This window comes from Saccostrea cucullata, unplaced genomic scaffold (assembly GCF_032062105.1).
Source record: "Saccostrea cucullata isolate Sc308-1 unplaced genomic scaffold, CSIRO_AGI_Scuc_v1 ctg8239, whole genome shotgun sequence".
In the NCBI taxonomy this organism is placed as follows: Eukaryota; Metazoa; Mollusca; class Bivalvia; order Ostreida; family Ostreidae; genus Saccostrea; species Saccostrea cuccullata.
Window position 1 is genome coordinate 17657 of NW_026926625.1, and position 10258 is coordinate 27914.

Genomic DNA, 10258 nt, shown 5'->3' on the forward strand with positions numbered 1-10258 from the left:
CTGTGACAACGTCTTGGCTGAAAACCTTCCATCAATAGTTTATAATGAACTAAATAGAAGATTTACTAATATATGGCAAAATAATTTATCAGAGTGTGTTAGAAATGAAAAAGGCAAACTTCGAACATATGGATTATACAAAACAAGACTAATAAAAGAAAAAAATCTTTCTATGATATCAAAACCAGAAGTTCTTAAATGTTTTACAAACTTCCGCATTAGTTCACATAAGCTTGAAATTGAAACTGGCAGATACAGAAATGTGCCTGCCACAGACCGAAAGTGTAAACTTTGTGCTTCAGACTCTGTAGAAGATGAAATCCATTTTATATTTGAATGTTCAACTTATAAACTATATAGGCAAGTATTCATTAGTCATATAAGTGAAGAAAATAAAAATTTCTCCTCACTCTCAAATAGAAATAAATTTATATGAATAATGTCAAATGAAAGAAGTGATATAATAAATAGTTTTGCAGAATATATATTTAAATGTTACAATAAAAGATCCAGTGTTGTCTCGGGATGTTCCTGAAAGTCGAGAATGATATAATATGCAAACAAGGTAGATATCCACTAAAATTTCTGCATGATGTGGCATAATGTTTGCGTTTGTGTACTTTTATCATATATTATACATATTCATTGTTGCATATGAATTCAACTATCATTTGGATCTCTTCCTCTCTTTTACCTTTATATTTTATTTATGTTGTATTTTTCTTGAATGCCCTTCATCATGGGCCCAAAATTGGAAATAAATGATATTCTATTCTATTCTATTCTACATGCTCTATCAAAGACCTGACAGGCCTGTTGAATTTTCATCTTCCATCTTCTTATCAATCATTTTATGAGATCAAAGGGAGATTCTTCAAAGGTAAAACCTTCAGGATCCGCTGCTCAGTTCTATAAGGGATCTTTTTACGTCTCAGTCCCTTAATATTTGTGAAAACATAGCCCAATTCGTAAAAACAACAGGGGTGTATCCCTCCAATTAACATTGATATTAGTCATCTAATTAACTAAAGTGCAAACACTAAATAATTAATAAATGCATTAGAATCAAATCAAAAATTAATTAAGACTAAATAAACATTGTTCCTGGTTTGAGAAAAAATAATTTAACCCAAGTTCGTAAAGGAAATAAAAATATATGTTAATCTTTATTTCAAATAAGTTAATATATGTAAGTATATATAATATAATATATAAGTATTAGGCGAAACTTTTATTGGGCGAAGAAATTTTTGGGCGAACGGACCCTGCGCGAACGGACTGCCGCGAACAGGTAGATCGGGCGAACGAACCTGTTACCGAAATTGTTGACAAGTAAAAAAAAAATATAATAGCCTAATACTAAATATACCTAATATAAATTAAATAAAGTAAAAACAAACAAACAAAAATACCCCAGATTTTAGGATTTTTACCGGTAATTTATAATTTTAATAGAATTGTATCACCTTGGATTTCCTTTTAAATAATTTATTGAGGAGGTCCAACTGCAAATTAGCTTTGTTGAAAAGCATAACGCTGATGAGCAACATTAACACCCCCCTCATTTTTTGCCCTCCGTTTCAAAGAGATCTCTTAAACAATATTTTATAAATAATGTGTTAACAGTTAATGCAAAGCATCAAAGTGACTGCAATAAAACTATTAATAAGCTTTTCAAAGCATTTTTCCAAGAAAGAATTCACAAAGGCATAGAATTTTTGAAACTAGAAAAAGATAAAGTATTAGTATTTCAAAACTTTATATACAGCTACATGTAACTATGAATGGAAATATTTTTCTTCACACAAAAAAGACCCGAGACTATATATTGAAACAAGAGGCCCATGGGCCTTATAGGTCACCTGAGCATTATGCAACAACTTTCCAGTGATTGAATTTGATTCATGTTATAATCCAGATGCTATGGCATTCACAATTTTGAAATAGGCACCATTGATCATCATAACAATACACTTAGCTGTTGCTTAGTTTGTTTACTTAATACCCATAGGCAGGGTAGGGAAACAAAAAATGCATTTCAAGTAATCAGTAATATTCAGCATGATCAGTAATGCCCCAATCACACATGAACCCCTGACCCTTAGGCCTAGATCCACACATTGCACAATTTTTGAAAAGGCACCCTTGCTTTTCAAAAATATTTGATAAATACCAAGGAGCAGATTTCAAACAATTTATCCAGTTTCAGTATATAAGTACAGCCCCCCCCCCTCCTTTATGGTACCCCTGACACTTGGGCCTTGAAATTCACAATTCTGGAAGATTAGGACCCTAACTCATCATAACTACATAGGTAGTTCATCTGCTTAATACCAAGGTGCAGAGAAGAAAACTTTCAAAGATTTAGTGTATTTTCATTGTATAATCAATAAAGCACCACCCTATCACTAGAATCCCTGACACTGGGGCCATAAAATTCACAATTTTGGAAGAGGCACTCTTGCTCATCATAACTATGCACTTATTTAGTTTATTTAATACCCAGAAGCAGAGAAGATTTTCAAAGAATTCATGTATTTTCACTATATAATCTAAAGAGCCCCCCCCCCTACACCAGAACCCCTGACCCTGGGGCCATCGAATTCACAATTTTGGTAGAAGCACTCTTGCTCATCATAACTAAGCACTTAGTTAATTCAATACCCAGGAGCACAGAAGAAGATTTTCAAAGAATTCAAGTATTTCACTATATAATCTATAGAGCCCCCCCTCCCCTTACACCAGAACCCCTGATCCTGGGGCCATAAAATTAACAATTTTGGAAGAGGCACTCTTGCTCATCATAACTATGCACTTATTTAGTTTATTTAATACCCAGGAGCAGAGAAGAAGATTTTCAAAGAATTCATGAAATTTCACTATATAATCTATAGAGCCCCACCCTAACACCAGAACCCCTGACCCTGGGGCCATAAAATTCACAATTTTGGTAGAGGCACTCTTGCTCATCATAATTATGCACTTAGTTAGTTTATTTAATACCCAGGAGCAGAGAAGAAGATTTTCAAAGAATTTATGTATTTTCACTATGTAATCTATAGAGCCCCACCTTAACACCAGAATCCCTGACCCTGGGGCCATAAAATTCACAATTTTGGTAGAGGCACTCTTGCTCATCATAACTATGCACTTAGTTAGTTTATTTAATACCCAGGAGCAGAGAAGAAGATTTTCAAAGAATTCATGAAATTTCACTATATACTTATTTAGCCCCACCCTAACACCAGAACCCCTGACCCCGGGGCCATGAATTTCACAATTTTGGTAGAGGACTCAATGCTGATTACAATCATGCAAACAGTTTGACTGCTTGATGTCCAGGAGTAAAGAAGAAGATTTTTAAAGATTGCACTAATTTTAGTGGTTTTTGCCCCACCCCCCAGGCCCCAGGGGGGCAGGGCCCATGAAATTCACAATTTTTGTTCCCCTTCACCCATAGATGCTATATGCCAAATTTGGTTGAAATTGGTTCAGTGGTTTCAGAGAAGAAGCTGAAAATGTTCAAATGTTAACGCACGACGCACGACGCACGACGAATGACGACGGACGAAAAGTGATAGCAATAGGTCACCTGAGTTTACTCAGGTGACCTAAATATACCTAAGCTATGATACACGTACATTAATAATAAGATCTCTGGCACCTGATGACAAAAAGGTTTAAAATATTCCTCGTATTTACTTAAAACACAGGGGTCTTTGCCTTAAGATGATTTTTTTCTTCACAATTTTGATATTTTATGTGCCAGGAAAACTGGCACGTAAAATATCACAAAACGTGGGAAAAAAGCCATGGAAACATCAGATGAATATTATACTGCAAGTCTTGGCGATTACTGAGAAGTGAAGAAATACCATTGTGTCGTTGGTAGCTACACAAGTGTCCCTGTCAACCGGCCACACCCGCCGTGTGCTTCTTGTCATGATCGGGAAATAACAGAAAAATCAGTGGACGATTCAGTCAATGCACTTTGTCTGCTGCCCATACAAAGAAAGAGAATAATGCATTTTCACTTCATACCTTTTAACAGTATAACTGTTACTGATGTTCATGCTATATAATCAAGCACACAGTCTGCTATTAAATACCAAATTTTTTGCAAAATTGTAAAGTAAGGAAACATACTCAAAATTCCTCCATCAAAATAAAATGCAGGAAAAGTGGAGCCCTAGTAAAATGTAACAAATGTAATTGACATTAATACACTTGAAGGAGACACACCCCTTTAAGAATTTTGAGATTCAGAGAATACAAGTTAAAATTTTCTTGGGGATCAGCAATAATGCCTGACTTGATATGTTTAAATGGAAACGTCCCCCCTTCCCCTCCCCTACAAAGAAAATCCTGGACACGTACATGGTATCTAAACCTGTCCTGTGGCTTTAAAGCAGTAATGAGCATGTATAAATGACAAGTATGAATGAAAACAATTTTATTAACAGACTAACAGCACATTTCATTCTTAACATATATATAAAAGAGAAATATACAAAATATGAACACATCAAGTATCCATAACCTGGTCAAATCAGGTCACCGTATTCCACCTACATGTAAATGAATCAGGCTTAACAGCATTTGACTGTAGTTTGTTGATAAAACTGAGAAATGCCACATGAAACTCTCACACTCTGTCTCTCTCACTGATGATTTCTCCTCACACACAGACAGACACACAGACACATTGTTTATCAGTCACTTTCTGCAGGCTCAGTCTTTATTTTTTTGTGTTTTTTCTTTTTCTTCTTCTTTTCTGGCGATTCCTAAAGAAATACAAATGAAACATATTAAACTTTATAACATGTCTGGTCACATGAGGAATGTATAATTGATAATGGGTTTATTGTAATATTTTTATTTTAAAAAATACATGCAATACAGCATTTCAGTATTTTTCCAACATTCTCATCTGGAAACCAATTTAACAGAGGTCTCAAAGTTTCTTTCAAATACAAAGATCATGTGCAATTAAATCTTAATTTAATTCTCAATACCCAAAGTTTACAGAATTGGCCAATAAATGCCCTTATGGATGGAGATTATTTACTCTAAACTGAAATAAAAAATAACTGTCTAGCTACAATATTCCAAACCTGTCTATAATACATCACAATTTCTAAACATTTGACCTTATGACCTATGACCCATACCTCTGGGGCATCCCCTGCCTCATCAGCTTCCTGATTTTTGTCTTTCTTCTTCTTTTTCTTCTTCTTTTTCTCCTTCTCCACATCTTCCGCCGGGGCAGGGGGAGGTGACGGGGGCTCACTCTCCTCGGAGGTACTGGCTTCTTTCTTCCTCTACAAGATAGGCCATCACAAATAATTATTTATGGTTTTTACTGCACGTTTGGTTTTAAATCTGTATTACTTTTACATCTCCCAATATTTTTTGGTATTAATAATTTAATTCTAGCTTCTAAAACGGCTTCTTTACTTAAACAGAAACATATTCAATTGCAAAATGTCAAGCTATTATCCATGAGAACTTGATCAGGGTAGGATAAGGTACTGCAATTTTGCTATTTTGACTTCCTATGGCATGAACCATTTTTTACATGAAACTCTAAGCAAGTGTATCAAGAACTTTAAAAGAGAAAAGATATCCAAAGATGCAATGAATAAATTTACAGCCATCTTGCGTGATGTTTGATAGATAAACAAATTCATTACCTTGTGTGAGTTGACAACTGTTTCTTCTGAAGGTTCTTGCTTCATCTCTTTCTTTACACTGTAAAGATGAAAAAGATTTTATTTGGTATAAATTTATAACATTTCCTTTTAATCAAGGTAGGAAAATAATGCACTAAAATTTTAAGCAAATTTTCTGAAAAGACAAGAGTTATACCCCTTTTCCATAAAAATTTTCAAAGATAATTGATTTACCCCCAATGATTCTTGTCATATGATTTTGTTCTATATTTTTGTTACATTTCTATTGCACATTCTTTAGTTACCTTATTTGTAACAAGAGAAATTCTGTTGCAATTAGTTTGAGTTTCATGACCAATTAATAAAAAAAAGATGCTTTTAGCTCTAATAAGCACAGATACATAGATTGCATATACTATCAATCAACTTTTTTCAACTCATATTCATTGTTACCAATTAAAAATATTTTGTAACTTGAGGATATTATTTATGAACAGTTGAACACTTTGAAATCTTCATAACCCTTTTTCCAGTTGGCTGGGTCTTCTCATTGGGTTTTCCATATTTATCTAGCGTTCCTGCTTGAATCATTTTCTTTTTCTGAGAAGCCCGGGCCCAGCCCTCACTTCCTTGGGTAAGTGTCTCTCTCCATCACCACTCTTTTGATCTTTGCCACAACTCCGTGATCACATGTGGCCATCACTGCTGTAGTCATCTGGGCTATGGCTAAAAGAGAGCATAAATTCCCATTATTGCAAGGATGGTACTGTGAACCAACTTTTATTGCTAAGAAATACCTATGGCATTTTACTCACTTAATATTTCTTATTGGCTGCAAACCAATTATTTTGATGTATTTAAGTACAATGCTAATTGCCATGGTAAAATAAGTAGTCACAGATTTCAAACTACTGAATTGCTAATAACAGATGCAGCATATTTTGGTATTACAGTTGTTTACTTTTCAAATGTAGTAATTACTTCATTGAATAAAAATGATATCCTGTCATAGTGTGAAAGGATTCAAAATAGGTCCTGAAGACAGCTCCACTTTTAGTGAGCGCCACAGAGAACTCTGATTTCCACACTCAACTTCATGACCCCCTGTAAAAAAATCTTTTCACGTATGTGATTTTCATTGGCACTAAATAAGCCATCACTTCCTCCACGACCTATTAAAAACACACAAATCAGCTGTTTTTAAGACATTAAAGTTTTCCCCTAATGGATTACTGCACTGAGGTTGGATTCAGAGAAGAAAACATAGGTAATCAAAGATTACGAAGCTCACCTCAACGAATGTTATAGAGTGAGTTTAAGTAATGCAAATCTCACATCATATTTTCTTAATATTAAGTATTCATTTTTGCAAGTTGTGTTTAACCCCTTACATGGCATATACGAGGATTGTCCCAAAAACTCGTAGACAGGGAACATAGTTTATTTTCTCTTTGCTAAATCAAATTTCTCTTCTTGTCATAGCACAGAGTAACTTTTTATGATCATGTTTTTCAAATTTCATGACGATACCACATTTAATAACAAAACTATGAAAAAATAAAGAAACCATGTAAATGTACATCGGCGCACAAAAGCAAGCGTAATTTACGTCTGTCATAACGTCATGATCTTTTTTTTTCTGCTTCAAATGAGGCTATTAAAATCCAAATGAATTTTTTTCATAGTGAAAAACCACTTTTGTCTAATAGAATGATTTAAATTCACTATATGTCCGTTTTCTAAAGCAGATTCAAATTTAAGTCAAAATTAAATTAGTTGAAAGATCACCTTACATTTTAGGTAGCCGAGAATACACCTTTCTTTTGCGACGTTCATGGCTCAGGCCGTTCCCAAATGTTTGCGTTAAACAATCAGTACTCTACTTTACATGCAATAACTGTTTTTTTTTTATAGAGAGGAAAAAAAACTATCTTTGAATCTCATACTATTAAAAAGCAACCTTTTCGATTAAAATCTAGTGTGTAATGTCCTTTCTGTACTCTTTTCCCCCTTTTCTGATGAATATAAAACATACCAAAACAATTTATTACATTTCCGTGCGCCATGTACGCGTTCGACGACGCCATTTTCATTAATCTCAATTCGAACAACACTTTGAAAATCATGCCACCAGTCATCTGTTTCTAATGCTATTTATATGAAAATTTGATATATTATAAAGATTTTGATTCCGGTTTCAGTGATTAAAATTTCAGTTCAATCTTTTACATAGCACCAAAGAAATAAAAACAAATTTAATAGTTATATGCATAAATTATTCCGACTTTTGGTCATGCGCCGACAGACCATATTGGCCTTCATATAAATCGTCCCAGTATTATTAATATGAAAGATATATATTTAAGAATTCACAATATTAAAGAACATTGAATGTATTATGTCTATGCAAAATTTGGTTTGTATTGGTTTCTTGTTTAAATAAAGTGCCCCGCCACAGCATGATACGCCCGCCCGTCAAATATTGTTCAATAATCATAAATTGGTTAGGATGCAGGAAAATCAGGTAGCCATGATTAACAGATTGACACAGATTTCAATTATCTATTTTCCATTTCTTATTATACATCTCTAAGAGACTTACAGTGTAGGGATTGATTATAACAAATAATACTAGTGAGACATGACTGCAATTTGTAGCAAATATATAAAAATTGAAATATAATTTTGTTTTTTTCAATTAACACATGTATAATTAGTTTTAATCATATTGTACAATACTAATTTAGTTTTAATCATACTAAAACATCAATTTGTTTTAATTAATTACACCTATTGAAAGATCTTTATCTGGACTAGCCATCAAGAACTCTTAATTAGCACAACACAAGCCATTTCTTTATGCCCAACTCCCAATAGATGAATTAAGATAACATCTGCATCAGATCTAGAGGTGCTCTTAGCTCCTAACAATAAACTCATTAATTTCTCTCTAATTTGACATGCAAATTTCTGCTATCAAAATTCTTCTTGACCAGTGCTTGATAATTAAGCCCATGGGACAAACTGAATTCCTCTCAAAGCATAAACATTTGTTACAGATTGCTGTAAAGTATATAATGAAAAAATAAGTTTTTACTTAATTTAACGTTTTTTAATAAGCATACAACTATATTTTTACATTGTTTAGGATTATGAAATTTAAAATTTAAAAGACTTAGATTTTAAAAAATATTCACTTTAATTAAAGGTCACAGTGACCTTGAAATAGGCCGCGACACACCTTCTACTTTAGATGTATAGGTTTGCCAAGTTTGAAAGCTCTAGGTCTAATAGTTTTCTAGTTATGAGCCGGGCAGGATTTTTCCATATTTGGCTATAGCATCTTTATTAAAGGTCAGAGCGACCTACTTTTTGTGCGCGACACACCGTCTACCCAAGAAGTATAAGTTGACAAAGTTTCATAATTCTAGGCTTAATAGTATTCAAGTTAAGAGCCGGACAGGAATGGACAGACGGACGGACGGACATGAAGCCTATAACATAATACGTCCCGTCTTAAGACGGGCTTATAAAAACCCTCTGGAAATTGTTTCTCCTTCAAATTAATGCTTAAATTTTGTCAGAAGAAATATCCATACAACAGAAACAAAACCTTTGGATATAATTATGTTAAATTAACACAATTTTGATATCTACTTAAAACACCACAATTTTCATCACACACACCCACCTTTTCGGACATGATACCAGATCTGACTCGTCTGAGCTCCTGCATTTGACCCCCGACCCCCAGAAACAGACCCAGGTGTACACACATGGTCCTAATGTATGTGCCGGCTTCGCAGCTCACCCAGAAAATACCTGAGTAAGGTGTGAAAGCACCATTAATGTCACTGACAGTTTTTGGCAGATTATAAATTTGCCTCATATATAGGTTATGTAGTACAGAATATAAAAGAATTGAAGTTATCTGAAATTCTGTTTTGATTATCATGCATTTAAATTGCCTGTCAGCAAACATGTCCACCAACACAAAGACGTAGGTCAAAACAATTTCATAAAGAATGTGATGAAGTTTCTAGCATACAAGTTAGAGGATAAATCAATGCTCTATTTACCCATTGCGTCGTCTTTGTTGTACTCCAGCATCTTGCATTCATACACTGTACGAATTCTCAGCTGTCTCTTCACGGCAGAAATTAATGGCGGTCTCTGGAACAATGCCCCTGTCATCATCTCCAGTTTCTGTCAGAGAAAATTACATGCAGATTATTCATCTTTCATTTGATGTACAAAAACAGAGATACTTTTTAAAAGTTTATATTTCATATTATTGAACATTTTATACGAGTGAACAGAGGGTTTATGAACCCTAAATAAATAGAAAGCAAGAGCCCTAGCACATTCTAACTTCAAGAAAATTTTACAATTTAACATTTTTTTAGAAAAATTTGTTGACGTTTTCTAATAGCATGTGTTGCCAAATCACCTGTGATACAAGTTTCTCATCGTCCACCACACTGTGGAGTTTGAAGATACACACATACTCCTTCCCTGCCCCTTGTTGTGACTTCACCAGTCGTGTGGCCCTCTCGACACAGACAATGAGGCACCCCGTGACCTTG

General features: G+C 34.1%; 1 protein-coding gene across 1 annotated transcript; it reads right to left on the bottom strand.

The window, feature by feature from the left end:
* Positions 1-4436: 4436 nt before the first annotated feature.
* On the bottom strand, positions 4437-10254 carry LOC134272252 (H/ACA ribonucleoprotein complex subunit DKC1-like; the record flags this gene model as incomplete). Its single annotated transcript, XM_062754502.1, has 7 exons — positions 4437-4784; positions 5172-5321; positions 5694-5751; positions 6299-6398; positions 9303-9494; positions 9752-9878; positions 10123-10254. Coding segments are annotated over 7 exons (831 nt in total), but the record flags the coding sequence as incomplete, so codon positions are not given.
* Positions 10255-10258: the final 4 nt, after the last annotated feature.